Consider the following 18,986-nt stretch of genomic DNA (forward strand, 5'->3'; position numbering starts at 1 on the left):
CTCAAGTGATGCTTTATTTGCGATATTTTTCATTCCTGTTTAATCGAAATCTTGTGCTGGGGAAAGTCAGAAAAAAGTAAAAAATCTCTGCTTTAATATTTCTGACGTAATTATCTTTTTAGGACACAGGCTTGCACGGTCCCCGTTGACGCGCGCCAGCCAATGGAACTGAAGGCGAAATCCATCAGCTTTACTTCGCTCCTTTGGGATTGAGGAAACTAGGTGCCGTTTTTGCGCTTCAAACTTACGACGTCAGCTCGCTCTATGGGACAGTTAATGGTTTCGCATTAATAACTTACAAAGGACTTCACCTTAAAAGGCTTTCCTTGTTCATATTTCGGCGCCACAACGTGAAGTTTAATATGGGGACCAGCGGTTGTATACAAACCACAACACTATGATTTTATGGAAGCCGAAGCATCCAACTTAATAATAATCGCTTTGCTGAATTTTTATGCCTGTGAAACGATGCAACACAACCTTTAGTAGGAAGAAACGAGATCTCGTTCGGAAGTATGGATCGTCGAGATCCATACTTCTGAACATGCGCCCGTAGCAGAGTACTCACGGCGGTATCCCCGCTTTCTCATGTTTCCGATTTCCGCCGCGCAGTGGCGACACGGTTCGATCTCAAGGGGCTGAAAAGAAGGCTATAAAGCTGGAAATCGTGCTACAGAACCTACAATTATTGTTATCTTACTACCTTACGAGATCTTGGAGAAATTCTAAAATCAGAAACAGCAACAAGTTATCATCCAGGACTTTTCACACACAGGCTACAACTTCAGAGGCAGTCTTAGAATATTTTTGTATTTTAAATGGCATATAAAACTGACAAAAACTCTGTTATTTTTATACTCTATGAGCTGGTAGCTCGTGTACATATTAGTGCGTTGAGTGCAGAACAGTGTACTGGGTACCACTGGCGTATCCAGGGAGAGAGCGTATGGGCCTTCAGCCCCCCTCCTCCAGATGCACCTTGACCCCCTCTCCTCGCCTTCGCACCCAAATTCATAGACATCCCGGCCACCTCAGCCAAACCTCCCCCGAAAAACATTTCTGGCTATGCCATTGCTGCGCACCATACACTTAGGGAGTTTAATACAATTAATGCAAAGGTGCAAGCGAGCTGGACAAGAATGGAAATAATAACCCCTGGAGAAGGGGAACAAAGGGGACAAAGGTCAAACCTAGCTTTGTATGAAGATTTGTGTTTGTCCTTTGTTCCCCCTCCCCAGGGATTATTATTGTTATTGACTCATAGACTCTGGTTTTTATAAACACTTGACAACGCTTTGTTGTAAGCAATTAATAATAATAATAGTGCTTTTATTGCAGCAGCGCAAAAAAAAACACCAGGACTTAAAGAGGACACATACGACAGCAAGCGCTCACTCACAACTGGGCTTCAGGATATTGAATGGCACATGTGCCATTCAATATTGAACGCTATTGAACGACACATGTGCAGCAGGGTAAGGGACTATTCTTCGTTCTTCCTGAAGCCCTATTCTGTCTGTCACGCGTTGCGCTTGTCTGCCATACATTTTTGTCCTGGCTTTTTTTGTGCATCTTATTTTATGATAGTACCTCTATTTTTTCCAACAAAAAGAATGTTGAGCAGATGACAAGAGGAAAAAAAGCTGTGAAAAACAGCCTGATGAGTCCAGAGCCGCCTAAAGCAGCAGTTGTGATGCAGCCACCATAAGAAATTGTATAGAACTAAAATATTGCATATGCAATACGTAAATGAAAAACAAATTAGAAAAGAGAACTAACTGTATAAAAGAGGTCATATTGATGCAATTTGCATGTGACAGCATGTACAGAAAGTTAGAACCTCACTAAAATAAACGTGAAAGAAAACATTAACTCAACAGAATTCAGCAATTATTCTGGACAATTTAGTTTGAAATAAACATTTGAATTTCGAGACCGGTTATAACGAAGTCAGTGAGAATCGGAAGTCACTTCGCTATATCCGCTATTTCGTTATACCCGACTTCGGTTAACGAAGTACAGAAGGGAATGGGAAATCGGGATCACTTCACTGTGGCCGCTATTTTCTCATAACCGACTTCATTATAACTGGTCTCGACAGTAAACATTTCCCGTAAGATGCTCTCCGGTATACCACACTTTGGTGCAGTGTTGGGAAGTACTTTAAGTACATTGTACTTAAAGTACTACTTCAAGTAGATTTAGGAAACTTGTACTTTATTTGAAGAACATTCTCTGAGAATGTACTTGTACTTTATTTAAAGTACTTTTTTCTGGTATTTTCCGAGGAAAGTACAATTCCCGACTTTAAAGTACATTCCCCAAATTCGGTTTCGTTAAATTTGTATCACGAAATGATACTTTGTCAACTCCGAAGAAATACTGGGAGGGGTATTCCACTCTCAGCAGAGACGTGAGCAGACGACGCATCGCTCCGCTTGTTCTGGGGGCGGCTTTCCAGTAGCTTTTTGAACTCTTGCTACTTCTTGATCGTTCAGCGCAAGTGAGGAGGTTTAAAATATTATGAGGGCAAAATTAATCATAGCCTAGCCCCCAAGACTGTGGTGCAGAACAATTATAACTTTCAAGTCGAAGAGAAAGACAATAGAGGAGAACGCCACAATGTTTTGAGACATTCTCTTTTGTCTCTTCCTTCGACTTGAAAGTCCCTCAATTTTTTCGCACCACAATCTCAGGTATCACATTATGATTAAATATCACCAGCTCGCTTGCACACTCACTGACGTTATGCTCTCTCCTAGTATATATTTAGCACCCTTGGGTACAAAAATCCAGTGCAAGCGGTGCCAAATCCAGAGGAGGTACTTTTGAATTTAGCTCTATTCTTGAAAATAACTACTCTGTGGCCACTTGACTTTATCAGATATTCGCCGCTGTTTTTGAAAATAGGTCATTCACCCTGATTACCCCTGGGCAATGCACACCAGTTAAAATTAAAGGACATCATGAAAGATTGAATTAAAATACTTGTACTTTACTTTGAAAGTACATTGTATTTATAGCACTTTACTTCAAGTACATTACACCCAGTCAGGGATGGGCAAAATACATGCAAATATGTATCAAAATACAAATACAAAATACTTCGTCAGAAATGTAATTAATTACAAATCTAATTACATTTCCACAAAAGCATTTAAGTACAAGATACAAATACAACCAAATGTACTTGGTCTCCTCCAAATACTTTTCCAAATACATTCCTCAAAATTTGCGTCACCGACTTCGGGGCACCTGCAACGGGTTTCTAGGTATGTCATTTTAATTTTGCATCGCACATTCGGGAGTTAGTGTGCGAGGCTCTAGTAATGTAATAGAAATATAATCACAAAAAAAAAAAAGTAATCAGCTTGGACGTAATAGGTGAAAAAATTAGAGCTTCAAGCAGCTTTTTTTGTCGATTACATTTTGGTATAGACCAACAAAGAACCGAGACGACCAAGACGCGCAGCACTAATAGAGAATTTTTTATTGTTGCTACTCGCACCAGTTACGAAAATCTGGACGACCCGCGCATTTAGAATCTTCCAGGTAAAAATATGGATGGAAATCAGGCTGGAAAGCATCACAAGTTGTCACAGGCACTTATTTAGCCAGTCTGCCTGTGAATGTCGATTTCGTCACTATTCTTGCCCTGGACTAGCACCGTAACCACAAAGTCACTAAACGCTTGTGCTTGATTGAGAGACACTGCATTCGGTGCAGAACGTAGTTTTCTTCCTGCTCTGGACAGTGACTATAAATTTGAGGGATGTATTTTTGCCCACAAAATTGTATTTAATTACAATTGTATTTGAAATACCCACATTTTAGTATTTAAATACACACGTCAAATACATTACCCAATTTGTAGTTAAATACAAATGCAAAATACACAAAGTAATTGAAATACATGTTTCAAATACTTGTATTTGAAATACTGCCCATCCCTGCACCCAGTGTACTACTTTACTTACAGTACATCACATCTAATTTACTTTGTACTTTACTTGAAGTACCTTTTAGATGTACTTTCCCCAACACTGCTTTGGTGGCCGTAATTCACTCTAAAAAAGGGTACTTCCCAAGGTTCTGTAGTTCGTGTTGGGTATCTACAGGGTGTTTCACGAAAGGTGGACACATTCAATATTGCGAAAACTATGCGTTGCAACAAAAAAAGGCTTGTGTCATACTGGTCCTGGGCCAGGGGCCTATTTAGAAAAATGATTAAAGTCTGGGACAATTAGATAGTTAATTATTTTTGCATAATTAACTTTTTTAATATTGTGTTTAAGGGCATGCTTTTAATTACAAAATTGCTCAGCATCATAGAACAATACTAAATCAACAAATTGCAGAACGATAGAAGCCACGCAAAGAATTTTACGGCTTTCTGAAAAACCGCACAAATTCTATGTGCTTTTAAGTTTCGTTTTGCGATCGGAGCACATCTCGGCCCCGACGGCACCACGCCCCGTGGAGAAATGGTGCAACCAGCCTCTGCTGCATTGCGCGAGGACAACACAGCAGAGGTTGGTTGCACTATTTCTCCACGGGGATTCGGAATTACGACTTGACGTAGTGGAACTCGAGGCGATAACGGTAGTACAGTGCAACCCACTTATAACGATAGTGAGAAAACCCAAAATTTCAATCGTTATAACCAGTTATTTTGTATCTGGACTAGAAACTGATTATTTCCAGTCTAGAAACTGATTGTTATAAGCGTGGCTTCGCAGCGTTTGCACGGCCATTTGTCGCTGCTCCTTGCGCTCCAGCTCTTTTTCCTCCGAACAAACGGCAAGCGACTGACCCATCGTAAGTCCAAAGGGCAACTGATAAGAGCGCTAGCGCAATCTCGACGTCACAGGACAGAGGACACACACGATTGGTAGGCGAGACAATGACGTAGGGCGACGGTAAACTCGCTCAAGTTTTGTGTCGACACACCGCCGGACACGATAGTGGGGAAACTAGCCCTTAACAGCTTTGCTGTTAAAAAAAAGGGCCCGAGAATGCTTCCTTGGGGAACCCCCAATTCAATTGGTTTTATTCCAGATGATGCCATTTATATGAATATACTGTCTGTGGGAAGATAAATACGAACATGAAAGTTTTTATACATGGCCATGAAATCCATACTACTTTTGCAGCAAATTATGATCTAGATATTTGAACGCTTTAGTAAAGTCGACAAGAATCTACCGAGAGCGAGTTTCCTTTTTTCAGAAATTCTAAGTATATGTTCTTATGCAAGGAAGCTAGTTCTCTAAAAAAAATTCTGTAAATATATAGAAATCGAGTCTACCACCACTGCCCACCATTTTACCTTGCCTGTCGGTGCTAATTTTGCATCCATCTGCCGAGTGGCCGGTCATCGTCACACGGTACTTCGAAGCGAACACCAAGGCACTTTTGTCCTCAGAGACCAGGCGAGTTTTCTGTATTAACACAAGATGCATTTTATCGGCCGAATCCCATAAAAAAACGCACATGTCAATTTGTAACACACAAGTGACAGAGGAAACCGCTACACATGCTAAAGATAAATATCTCTGCTCTAAACTTTCACCAAACGTACACCGAGGTGGTGATTTTAGCCGATAAACTTTTAAGGTTACCTTTTTGTGAAAAATGAGACCAACAAACCAGTGGCTTAGCCAGACTTTTTTCTGGGATGTCCAAGACTTGAGGTGAGGAGAGGGAGAAAAGGGGGGGGGGGGTCGGGCTGAAGCCCCATAGGCCTCCCCCCTGGCTATGCCACTGCAACAAACTTACCAGGGTGTCAGCAGTGGATGGGACACAGGTGTCCGGGTCTGTGATGCTAGTAGTAAATGCGTTTATTGAAAAGAAAAGGTGATTGCCCCGATCTTGGTTGATACCACCTGGCAAGACGGCATGAGCTGAGAATTGGGAAGGGAATCAGCTAGATGTAGGGGATGGGGCCTGAGGAGCAACTAAAACTGACCACTGATGGCAATATTGTTTTCTGCGAGCTTGGTCGCAGTGGCATAGCCAGGAATTTATTTCGGGGGAAGGGGGGGTCCAGGTGCATGAATCTGTAGACGGCTTTAGAGTGGAGCTTTGACTAGCCTCCGTAGAAGTTGCTCCCCATGATCTGCTCGAGATCCCCTTTAGAAGTTTTGTCCCGTCTTTCCATTGTGTTGTTAGCTAGTTGAGGCAACTCGCAGTTCCCCTGTCCTGGTTAAATGAGAGACCCAGGACTCTGATGCTTGGCTGGCGCTGAATTTGAATTCCCTCCATGGAGTCTCCTATTCAGCTTTGCTCTCGCACGCTTGCATACAATGTTCATGACTGTCATCTTGTCTGTAGAGTCCAGCCCTCCTGAGAAAGGCGGATCTGATTCATAGGGCTTGTTGGAGCCTGGCTCGCTGCTCGGGCGCAGAGCCGGCGGATGATATGGTAATGTCATCCACATATATAGTAGAAGTACCCTCTGTTTTCGACATCTTGCAGCTCAAATATGCCAAGTCGGCATAGCCATATTGAAAACCGTTGGTGAAATGACTGCGCCCTATGGTACACCTCCATATTTAGTCTTGGTCGTTTTGTTCACATTTACAATAATAACTGTAGCATCGGTCTAAAGAAAAGCTTTGATAAAATTTAGGGTTCTTCTTTTCAGTCCCCTGCTTCTTGCGGCTTCTATAGCCATTTCATGTGGAACAGTCGCAAATGCTTTCTTCACGTCTCTTGCGATCATGGCCTTCGGAATGTTGCTCAGGGGGTACATGAACAGATCCTTCTTGATGAGGGCTAGACTATCTTACGTTGATAGATTTGATCTCAAGCCAGTTTGCCTGTAGTGAGGTTTTTTTTTTTCGTTTATTAGGGTCCATGTTATTCTCGCTAACACCATTGCTCCATGACTTTGCATAGATTAGAGGTTAGCGATATGGGACGTAAATCTTTTATGTCGTCTGGGCACTTTGGAGGTTTTGGTATAGGCAGAACCGTTGAGGTCTTCCATTCTTTAGGTATCGAACCTTCTTCCCAGATTCTGTTCATCCAGTCTAGTAATTGTTGTAGGGCTTTCTATGGGAGGTTTTTGAGAGCTGAGATCGTGATTCTCTCATGGGTGGGGCCGTATTACACTTGGCTGATCTTAGCACTGCCTGCAGCTCACCTATAGAGAAAGGTTGATTCTTGTCCAGGTCGTGAACCATGGCATCGATTCTTGATCGGTATCCAAGTGTATGAGGGCACAGAGACAACAGCACTCCGGCGTGCCAAGGAAGCTTTGATCACGTCGCGAGACCGGCGAGACTTGCGTTCAACGAGTTGTGCCTGTTTCCTGCGGTGCTGTGCTTTCGTAAAAATTTTCACATGTTCTCGAAGGCCATTATTACCGTTTACACAAGGTTCTAAAAAACTTCTTCGGCGAACGACAACAAACGAGTAGAAAACATGTCTTCAGCATGCTGCCGCCCGGCCTCTGCAACGCTCCAAAAAGTCGATTTCGGTACACGCAACTGATGCCCATCCGGTAACCGCAGTCGCAGAGTGGGGAAGCACGATCCAGCAATTGTCACAGAGGTCACTGGGGTAGATCGTCCGATAGCTTAGCATTTCTGAGGCATACCCGTGGCCTCAGCAATGCTTGACTATCAGACGATCGACCCACAGCAGAGGCAAGATGGCGGCGCCCACAGGCTGTACTTGGAAACGTCTATGAACGATTGCAAGCAAGGCCACTGGCTGCCGCCGTGTCTCTTCTCGTGCGGACAAGCCCATGCAATTTCAAGCTTGCCAAAGCTTTGTTCACGCACAAGCTGCACGCGTTTGCACTCATGGGGCACCAGTTGGGGCGCCATGCTTGCAAATGTCTAGTGTCTGTGCTCCAAGGTCCAGCGAACTCGGAGCACACACTAGTTGGGTACAAACGCTATCATCTCGCAGGGGTCCACTTTCGGTTTCACTCGCAAATCGAAAAATTCATATTGTAACGTAAATATTGGGCAAAACTTTTTTCGAAGAAACTTCATTTTCAGACATGCCTGCCCTTACCAAGTAGAATAATTTTTTTTACTAGGTTCGGTGTTTTTGTAAGATGTGTAATGATACATTTAAAAATTAGAACAAAAAAAATTGCTTTTCTCGCCAGTGTCAATTTTCTTTTTAGATAAAAGATTTTAGTTTTTGCGGCACCCAGGAAAATGAACAAGTGGGACACACAACTTCTTTGTATTTTTTTTTTTACTGCATGTGTGCATGGTGACACATGAACAGACAACAGTACATTTCCTTCTCTGTATGCATAGCACCGAACGTAAGGGCACATTTCAACTCACATAAACCGGAAATACACACACACACATACCAGTCCTTGCTTGTGCTCCATTTGATATGTTTGTGGCCCACATTCACCGAATTCATACACGAGCAGCTAAAAGGAGTCTGCAAATAATTAGAGTGGCATACATAATATATTCTGCTTATAAACTGTGTAGCTGACACTATGGAATGTCAACGATGCAGACAATTTTGTTTTTAGGTCATAAAATGCTACCCTGAAACAATCCAAGTTGTAGCACATTGCTCCCAAATAAAATTTCTGCAATCACTTTGTGACCTATATGTATATCTACAGCACATAAACCAACTTTGCTGGCGATGCTTTTACTTAAATAGCTCTATAATGAGAATTCTGAGACCATAACACTTTGTATCTATTCCTGTCTCACTAGATTAACCCGAAGTCATTTAACAAAATTTCTCAATAAAATGTGTCGTGCCCCATCCAATGATTCCTTTGGACCAGCCCTGAACACAGTTCCATAGGCAACACACCACAATGCACGCATAAATGACAAACCATGTCAATATCTACCCAGATGTTGCATTATTGATGAAAAACAGAACTTCGCTGACTTGTAACGTAGTGAACGTGACCAATTTCTCCCTCCAGGAAAACAAAGAAACGCAAATTCTTTTCTCTCACGACAATGGCAGCACACGAGGTTCCAAAAAAGACCAACCTCGGTCTTCATTAGACATGCACAAGAAAGAAAAATGTGATAGAATCTATTGGTCATGCAAATGACATATCTGTACCCAAGATCTCTCTTAACCCTTTGCCATGTAGAAATCCTACAGGAATGAAGTCCCATCCATAAATTCTTAAAATCGAGATAACAAATGCCAGTGTATGTCTATTGATGAAGCCTATGTCGTTAGGGTCCCCAGTAAACCCAGCTGCATGATTGAAAAAGAATAGAGTTTCCTTCTCAAATTACCACTAAAATGTGCCTCACGGATATGTATGATCATAACAAACTTGCACATTTCCAGAGAACTTTCCTATGTCAAATTGTATGCATGTTTTCTACTAAATAAAACATTTCTATTTCAGTAGTGAAGTGGTCATCTTGCATTACATGTCGGCTAACATTAAGAAACAGTATGCTCTGCTCATTAACGAGGAACTCGACTCGTAGAGGTGTAAGAACAAACTCAACAAGTTTTGCAACACTCTATTTTCTTACATAACTGATTGCCCCTTTTAAGAATTTCACGGAAGCATCTCTTTTCATTTTGGCACAATACATAGTACTACATTACTATAAGCTTACAACAGTTCTCACTCTGTACATTTAAATGCATCCATGTCGTAACAGTATGCTTCTGCAACACTTGCAGCAGCTTATAACAGCCATCTTAGTGTCCTTTAGGATATTCATTATGCATAAATATAACATATATATTGCAAATAACTACATTTAGTTCAACATTCGTAACATATTCGCTCAACGGTTGACTCGCAAGTACGCAAGTGTCGGTGATTAAACGCAACAACACCGACGGCCGTGGCACGCTGCCAGACCTCTCCAAAGCTGTGTAGGCATGCTCGAGCTACCGTAAGGATATGTCTGTGACTTTGAGTGTTGCGGAACAAGTGTAGAAGTATGTATTTATCGGTCTAGCTGCAGTATCAAACAAACCCTCGCATAAACCTAAAAAAAAGGGACTATCCCACTAAAGTCGTTCCTGCAAACGCACGAGACATCGCTCGCGAAATAAAAAAAAGTGTGCATAAAATCTGTTCCCTTTCGCAAAGACACGAGGAACGGCGTTACTTTAGAGGCTGCAACCAACTGCGGGGTGCCCTGACATGCCGTTGGGCGTGACAGGTGCCCGTCTAACCCAGGATGTGGGGCACTGACCACGTTCCCGCCTGTCCTTTTTTGCACTTATCAACTTTGAGCAAGACCAAACCCGCACCTTGAACTTCTCCCGTGTGCTTCAAATGTCGTAGACATCAAACTTGAAGTCATCGTGACGTTCGACGCGGTAGGCAGGGAATGCAGACCAGCCCAAAAGGAAGGAGGCCGATGCCTGGAAGTGACGGGGAAAAGGAATCCGACGAACGTGGGGAACGCGTCGGGGTCCCCCTCCATGAGGTATCGCAAGCCGAAGAAAAATTTGTGCGCTTGTCGCACTTGACGGCTTCTCCTCGTTCTACTTTCACAACCGCTTCCACAAACTCTTCCAGGCGTCGGGTAAAAAAAAGATCACAGGTATTCCGAGGAGTCCGGCACTGCAACGCGCGGGGATGCAGCGGGGTCGCCGGCTAAAATAAAAAAATACAAAGTTGAGGTTATGCTAGCGTCGTACAACGCCGGTGAAATGCCGCAAGTATGAATTGTTGCCCGTAGACAAACAGCGCCACCACGGTCTTTCCGACTTCAGTCTTTGGACGCGGTCCCACCCTCCAGACTTGCAGAAATGTGAATGCGCAAGCTGTCCCTAAAACCTGAGCTTATAAAATATAATAAGAAAGAACACAATCTTGAGACGAGTTCGATGCACCGCGCACAAAGCCGAACTCGCAACGCCACGGCAACTTTGCTGCAAATTGTAAAACCACAGCAGAGCACCGAACGGAGGAGAAACTCGCTTTCCTCCATCTTCCGTCTTGACGATGCACTCCGATTCCTCCGGATGTCCGCGAGCCACCACACGAGTGGTTCGCTTCTCGGGGTCCGAGCGGCGGGAGGGTCCGGTGGAGCGCTTTTGAGAGGAGGCCGCTAAACCGGGGACACAGTGAGGATTTCGACGGTCCCGTACGAGAATCCCCTCTGAAGCTGCCGAGGCGGCGCCCTGGAGGGGGGCTGGGGGGTGCCGGGACGTCTCGCGCGGGGAACGGAGGGAGGCCGGGAGTCCAGGGTGGAGGCCCGGAGCAGAGGACTGGAGCCGCTGCTCCGGCTACCGGGTCTCGGGGAAGAGCCCGACAGGCCAAACGCCCGTCCGATGGAGTCCTGCGAGGTCCGACGCGGCGGAAACGAGAGGGTTTTGTCGCTTTCGTTTCCTTTCTTGATTCGCATCTCGCTTTTATTTAATCCATTTTCTTCGCTCGCGTTTTAGATAGAGAGTAAAGGCACATTCACACACTTGTGTTTGCTTAGGCCCGAGCTCTTGCGATCTGTTTCGCAGAACAAACTGGCACGCCGGCATCATCTATGAGGTGGCCCTCGAACTGCATTTCACTTGAGCAAAGGTTTTGTGATATTTGCAAGAGCAAATGCATATGCTGTATACGAGTTGTTTATAACATTGTGAAAATATTTTCGAGCCAAGGAAAAAAGAAAAATGAATGAGGAAATGTAGAGTAGTTCCACAGCTGCTCGATAAATGGCACCGGCGTGTTCTCTCGTCGTAAGAGATAGGTTTTAAGGCACGTGGTCTCAAGCAGTCGCGAGTGTGTGGCCTCATTAAGGGTGCAAATATTGGTGCTAACTACCGAGCTCGTAAGGGTGCCCGCTGTTTGCCTTCTATATTTTTGGATTGGTCAGAGTATGCATACTAAATCAGATCCAAGAGAGTGCCAGATTCTCTAAGGTTTTGATTAGTAATCACATTCCACTTTTGGTGGGTACCTGCTCAGTAAGGGTCCTTCAAGTGATTTGGGAGAGGCAGAATAAGTTAAAAAAGAAAGAACACTCGAAATAAAGATATGATTTCTTCCGGATAATGTTGTTGACCGCGGCGGATGTTAACGCGCAAATGAAAGGTGATAATTAGCCACCTAATTACCTATAACCCACCAACTAACTTTTGAAATATACACCTTACTTGGCACGTTTCAATTTCAGATTTGTTGCCTGTCCTCCAAATATACTAAAGCAGTGGTTGGAAGCCAGAAAACTACCGGGTGATTCAAGGAGACGGCAGGCTCTTTAAATCGACCGCAAAATTCGGTTTCTTAACCTATCGCGCTACGACTTTGTGCAGCGTTGCCCACAGATGGTGATTTTTTTTTTGTAAAATTTGCAAAGAGCGAACTTGCCTGAGGAAAAAGTAAAGAAAGAAAAAGGCTTAGCTCCTATTGAAACGCAGCGACGCCACCGGTCTGCAAACAACACTGCGCCGTTTCACACGGGAGACAAGAGATGGCGTAAGCGGTCGCGACGCCAATTGCCGCCAACGAATGAGCAGACGACGCCGAGAGCCGGCGTATAGACGCTTTCAGGCAGCTGTGCATGGGCGCCGCCATAACCGACCTTCAGTTTTCGTTCTCTCTTATTCCGTTCGCTTCACGTCATCATTACCACAGCAGGACAGGTTAGTGCCATTTTAATTATTACTGTGTCCTTCTCGCCAGCATAGGCCCTTGTGGAGGCTCGTCAACACCCGCTTCAGTGGCTCGGCATCGCGGTAAGACAAGAGAAGGTCGGCCAAGGCGGTTCAATCTGGCGCGCGCTGAAAGCGTCTATTTAGCAGACAAGGAACTGCAGTTCCTTGTTGTTACCGCGCCCGTTTTTGTTTCTGCGACTGTCGCCGCCTGCGGAACATGCACTGCTTTTGAGTCAAAAAGATTGTCTGCGAAACACGCCGGCTCTCGGCGCCGTATGCTCGTTCGTTGCGCCATCTCTTGTCTCCCGTGCGAAACGGCGCCGTGTTGTTTTCAGACCGGTGGCGTCGCTGCGTTTCCATAGGAGCTAAGCCTTTTTCTTTCTTTACTTTTTCCTCAGGTAAGTTCGCCTTTTGCAAATTTTACAAAAAAAAATGCACCATCTGTGGGCAACGCTGCACAAAGTCGTAGCGCGATAGGTTAGGACACCGAATTTTGCGGTCGATTTAAAGAACCTGCCGTCTCCTTGAATCACCCGGTAAATCCTCCTCTGTGCTATCCAGTAGAAGTTGGGCTGTCCAGAGTATGCCATGCCGGAACTAAGGAAAAAAAGAGCTAAAACTTAGTGCCATAGAACAAGCGTGGCGAGCCTTGGCTACAACCACACATGACTCTCAGATAAGGAGATGCTGCCAGATGGTTTTGCGACGATTCGTCGCCCGTGCCTGCAGCTCGAGCCGCGGGTGTGGGTAGCTTGTCACTTCTGGGTGGGAGCTCCATTGCTCCTTTTCTTTAGATATCTCAGTCTCCTCACAGCTTAAATTTACCAAAGAATGGCACAGTGCCTGCATCATCTGTACTGCCCTCTGTGTCCCTCTTCTGCTTTCATATTCTAGCAAAATTTAGTTGTCTGAATTCTAAAACGGCTGCGACATATTAGAAGAAGGGGAAACAAATTTCTAAATGGAATGTCTCGGATAAGGTGAATATTTCAAAAGTTACTGAATGAAGTGCAGGTCATTCCCTGTATACATGCAAAATGTGTAATGCTGAGGCAAAGGTAAAAGTATAAGAAACCGAGATAGCATCAAATAAACAGCATAATAAGGATAGGAACAACACAGTGTTAGTGCTACAGAAAAAAAGACACACAGTTAAATCCTATGTACACATTCCTTCCCTAATAGTTGATATCAGATTATAGATTTCACAGCAGACAGAACTGTTGGGCATATTTTACTCAAAGTTAAAGTACAACATTTTACACAGTCAGCTTCTATTCCAACTCAAAAGTTTGGAATAAATGACAGAAGCTTGTGTCTATGGCGCAGTTTTTCTTTTCATCAAAACTGCGTGGTTTGTGCATTTTGCACTGTCGGAACGTTGGATGAAAGACAAACAAGGACTGAGAAATGAGCAAGATGCAAGAGGGTTACCATTTCAGTTTATATTGACGAGTCTGGTTAGGATGCATTCCAAGAGAAGAAGGTTTTGAGGGAGTTCCCTTAGGACAGGCTCAGCTGGAAAGTTGGGGAAACAAATGTTAGCATAACTATCCCAAGGGCAGGCAGGCTATTTCAACCCTTCAAACAGAAAACTCTGCAAAGAAAGAAAATTGATTGGGTACCTCCTGAGGCGATGCAAAAGGCCAAAAAAAGATAGGACACAAAGAAAAAAAAAAGAATAACACAAAACACTTGATTGTGTTACAGTCGCCGACCGATTATACAAGTTCAATCGGGATCATGGAGAAGTTTGAATAAGCAAGGAGTTTGAAGAAGTGAGTTCAGTCAAAGAATCACTGTATCGACACTTTACATAAACTAAATGCCCGGAGAAACAGGTCGGTAGCTTGCTGGACGGTGTTTCGCTTCTTCGCAATCGGATCATTTCGCATTTCAGCGGTCTGCATTGGATGGCCGCACGATGGCCTGTACGAAGTCCATGTCACGACCGCGTCATGTAAAGTTGTTCATAAAAGAAACTATAAACAAAGAACAGCAGCGGACATCGAAAAAGGTTCCTGGACATTTAGATGACCAGGACCCCCCGTGAATTCGGCAGGCTTCCCAGGGGCACAGCGCAAATGCAAAAGACCAAGTTGAACCTAGCCATTGGCGCAGACAATGAAGTTGAAGGTACAGTCGGTGCCATTTGACACTGCAGGACGACAGCAGAAGGTACGCGCAGAACGGCAGCGGACAGTGCCCGGACGTTTAGACGACCACGGTCCTGGTGATCCCCATGAACAGCACAATTAAAAGAAAAGCGGCAATCAAATCAACCTCGACTGCGGGAAAAAGAGTTGATGATTCAAATATAGCCTCAATCCAGCCTCTGTATCACATGAACAGCGCCTCCTGCATAGTGTACAACGTGGTGTCCAGACTACGGGAAAAAACTGAAACGGACAAAAATGGTGGCGGCTCAGTTAACGTTGGCAGTATGGCGGCCGCTAAATAGTCAGAAAAATGGAGTGACAAGGTGTACATTGTCCGGATCTTCAGATGAGCGACGGTTCCGGAAAATTGTCCCAATAATCAAGCATGTCTGAAATTTCGGCGTGCGAAAAATCGGTCGGCGACTGTATTTACTTATCCAAGTTAAGTAGCCAAAGTATTTTTTTAGAGCATTGTGCCACTACTACAGTGCACTGTTTTGTGGCCATATACTATGTTGTTGCATATTACAGTCGACTCTCAGTAATTCAGAACCGCCTTATTCAAACTTTCGGTTAGTTCGAAGCAGGGATGCGGTCCTGGCATTTACACGTACGAGTCTATGGGAAAAAATGCGCAGTAATTTAAAGTTTCACCTCGGTCACTGGTTAATTCGAGGGATTTTTTTACATGCTCAAAAAGTCCAGCAACACTGGAAACATGAAAAAGCCTCGCGATTCTGCTGTTCAAGCTTCAATCGCACCCTTGAACACTGCGCTTTTACCTAACGTGTGTGCGGTCGAGGAAAAAAAAAGAATGAGCAAGGTGCGCAATTAAGTTGTTAGGCTACCCAGCCAATTAAGCGGCCAAGCCAAGCTAATTAGTTAGCATGACCGCACGCTTGCACATTATGGTGTCATTCCCACGGATGTTACAAAAGCAAGTGCAGCCGTGCGGCACAAACAACCAACAAAGTTTGGTTTGAGACATTACCCAGACCGATGAGATGTTTTGTCCATCAAATATATTGATGTCAACAAATGTGCTGTGGTCTGCAATCCACTTTCAGACAGTGACATTGTGCAAGTGACTAGGCATACAGGAACTATTGCGTCGCTTTCCGCGCTGAGTGCCGCTGATGTGAAAACTGCCAGTGGGACTACGGAGTAAAATTTTGCGTCATCTTTGGTGAAGAAATTGCTGAGGGTGTCTGAAGAAAGCTTTGCAACTTGCAGAGCAGAGTTTATAGCGTGCGTCTTCGTTAGCGAACTGATGCGCGGCTCCGTTAGCGGAGGCAAGCAAATATCTACTTCACCCGGTGAGCATATGAATAAAAAACATATGGCTCGAGTGTTTCTCTTTTTTTAATTTGAAGTACACTTATTCAAAATGTTATGCCGTTCACGTGAGCTTTGAATTATCGAGAGTCGACTGTGTTAGGAGACTCAGGCGTATGGGCACCGGCTCCAAGAATGCACCATTTTATTTTGAGGGGCAGGACACCCGCCAACAGCAACATTGAGGTGTTGCTGTCACTATCTTCCACCCACCAAGTCACTGGGGTGGAAGACAGTGTCAAGAGTGTGCAATTCGTGACACTACTGATAAGATTGCAAGGAACAAAAAGCAGAAAACAAAGCGTAATGCAAGATTTTAGGCCTCTAGCAGACATGTTTAGAGGTGAATCAGATGAGGACACTGTAAGGATCAAGTATGATTTAAGCAATACATCTCACCCTCCAGATAATGTGGTCAATGTATAGTACCTAGTGTACAAAACTTGAAATACAAGAAAACAAACCACTATGAAAATAAAAAAATGATTTCTACCAAAAAGAAAAGGTTAATGTTTCATCAAGGTGGTTAATACAGACACACCCATGGCCCATGCAACTTACAAAGTACTAGTTGGTTTTGTTAACACACCACACAGAAATAAAACTGACGAGTGAGCAGCAAAATGGAAAGGAGGGAGTAAAAAGAAAACATGCTTGAGCAGGGCTGGATGGGCAGGCTTCACAAATAATTGCCAGTAGCATTCTATTTTCATAAAGGATACACAAACTGAAGTGCCTTTAATGTGAAACTAAGCCCTGGATAACAAGTGCAGCCCTTAAAAAATGGACTGTACATGAATAGATTATTGATGTGTGGACCTAAAAATAAGCCGAACCTTCAAAGTGAGGTCATAAATGGTCGAACTTGAGATCACCTGAACACTTTCCAATCATATAGCTTACCTGAGAGTTTTGCCACGTAGGAGACTTTCAAAAGCAGCACAAAAAACAAGCAAAAATGTTCAGGACTTGTACTACAAATTTGAAAGAGAGCTACTTGGCAAATTCCAAACAATTAAGCAAGCAGCGAGTTCCAAACCCTTGAGATGGCACAACAGGAATTCGAATACTGTAGAACCAACCTTGTAGATTAATATCTTCTCTATTTTACTTCCTCAGGCACCTAGCTGATGTGTATGTTTTGTTCCTTAGGATTTGCTTTTCATTCTTGATTGGTTGCTTGAATGTCTAGCAGTTTTTCTTTCACTTACTGTAAAATACCGGGCGAGCGCCCACTCAAAGTTTAGAAATAATCGAGAAGAAATGGGGGGATGGGTGCTTGTCCGGTTGTCAATTTTACATATAAATGTACTGTGCATATTTCTCTAGATCTGACAAAATTGCGCGCTTAGCATGGAATGGGCGGAGGCGCTGTATTCTATGGTAGTTGTTAGCAGTCTCGGTTAATATGCTTCTAATAGATAAATGATTTCTTAGAATTACTGCTTCCTTTGTAGGTACGAAGAAAATCTAAATGAAGTAGAATACTTCCGAATATTAAATTATACACTCAATCCTACTAAGTGTACAGGCTGGATTAAACATATATAAAATTCATAATCAGGTTTGAAAGCCAGGTTTCTTTACTTAAAGTGCAATTGAATAATATTTTGCCACTAAACCATGTTACCATGCTACAATATGAAGTCACAACTGGTTATTACTTTGAAAAATGAAAGATACAAACAAAACCACGAAGGTATTACATGTGAGATGTTTTTACTTTTAGCAAAACCACATCTCTGTGACATATAGTTCCATGTTTTGCAATGAACACTGCACCCAATGCGTTCACTTCTAAAGATATTTGAATTTTTATAACTCTATTTATGCTGCAGCGCTGCATTTATGGTACAATAGCGAGAGCTACTCCATTACAGCAGTGATGGAAGTAACATTTGACCTCTTGTAGCAGGTTCTGTAGAAGGCAAAAACATTGGTATGGAGTAGTCACTGATCCTCTTGGAGCCGATGCCAACATCTGTTAGCACATGACTTGGCAAGTAAAAAAGCGATTGCATCACTAAATGAGTTCTTTGATAATGGCTGAAGATCCTCTTTGATACTGGAGCATATTACTCATTACCCTTTGCAAGAAGGATAAATAGGGTGCCAAAGGAACACAGGCCTTCATTTTAAAAAATAACCTCTGGTCAGAGAAGATTATATTTACAATGGATACTAAAACATTGATGAAAAATGAACCATAGCAGGACACTTTAGTTGAAATAAAGCTTCTCTCCCTTCACACTTTTACAGCCGGTAGTTTACTGAGCCTGTAAACACATATAAGTTCTGTAAGATGCCTGCAAAAACCTGCTCATCTATCAATAAAACTGCGTCCCCCAAGTTTCATGAACCTATCAAACTCAAGACTCGAATATTATGAACTGCCAAAACAACCACCCCCAAATATTGTGAAAATGAGCAGCGTTCGAACCAGAGTGAGGTCAAAGTTCGCAGTTCTTTCGATCGTCAGCTGCACGGGAACAACCTTGACTACCATTTATTCAATTAGTATAAAACTACTTTTTTTTACCTCAGAGCAGATTTTTGAATGTAGACCTGGAATAGTACTGAGCATGATTACTGAGCCTATTGCACTAACCCAGGTGCTCACCCATGTCAGCCGCCGCACCTAGCACTGGTGCAAAGCGGTGAAGCTTGTCATCACACGAGCGCTGGTGAGAGGTGGCATGGAGGCATGCGGCAGACACGGTAATTAAGTGATCTCATCGGGAGTGCAAGACCCTGGTTCTGTCTTATCGCACTAGTTGCCATCCTACAATTTGGCAACGTTTTTTTCGCAACTTCTAGCTCCTCACATCGTCTGAAAAGTTAGATGATGTCGGTGATCAGTCCGGCTAGCTAGCGCATCAACCAACCAGCGCGGTTGAC

General features: G+C 43.6%; 1 protein-coding gene across 2 annotated transcripts in view; it reads right to left on the reverse strand.

Moving 5' to 3' along the window:
- Positions 1-8,193: 8,193 nt before the first annotated feature.
- Positions 8,194-18,986, reverse strand: part of LOC8031194 (kazrin) — a 114,228-nt gene continuing 103,435 nt past the window's right edge. Inside the window, exons 11-12 of one of the 2 annotated variants that reach the window (XR_005715520.3) lie at positions 14,029-14,112; positions 11,159-11,279 (exon numbers count right to left, since the gene is read on the reverse strand). Coding sequence is in view for 1 of the 2 variants with exons in the window: in XM_029975488.4 (XP_029831348.2) it covers positions 11,049-11,279 (231 nt within the window). In the remaining variant the exon portion in view is untranslated. Of the gene's footprint in view, positions 11,280-14,028; positions 14,113-18,986 lie in introns of both variants that reach the window. The other variant, XM_029975488.4, reaches the window with a different exon arrangement.

The sequence above is a fragment of the Ixodes scapularis genome, unplaced genomic scaffold, assembly GCF_016920785.2.
Source record: "Ixodes scapularis isolate PalLabHiFi unplaced genomic scaffold, ASM1692078v2 PGA_scaffold1__304_contigs__length_218370807, whole genome shotgun sequence".
Classification (NCBI taxonomy): Eukaryota; Metazoa; Arthropoda; class Arachnida; order Ixodida; family Ixodidae; genus Ixodes; species Ixodes scapularis.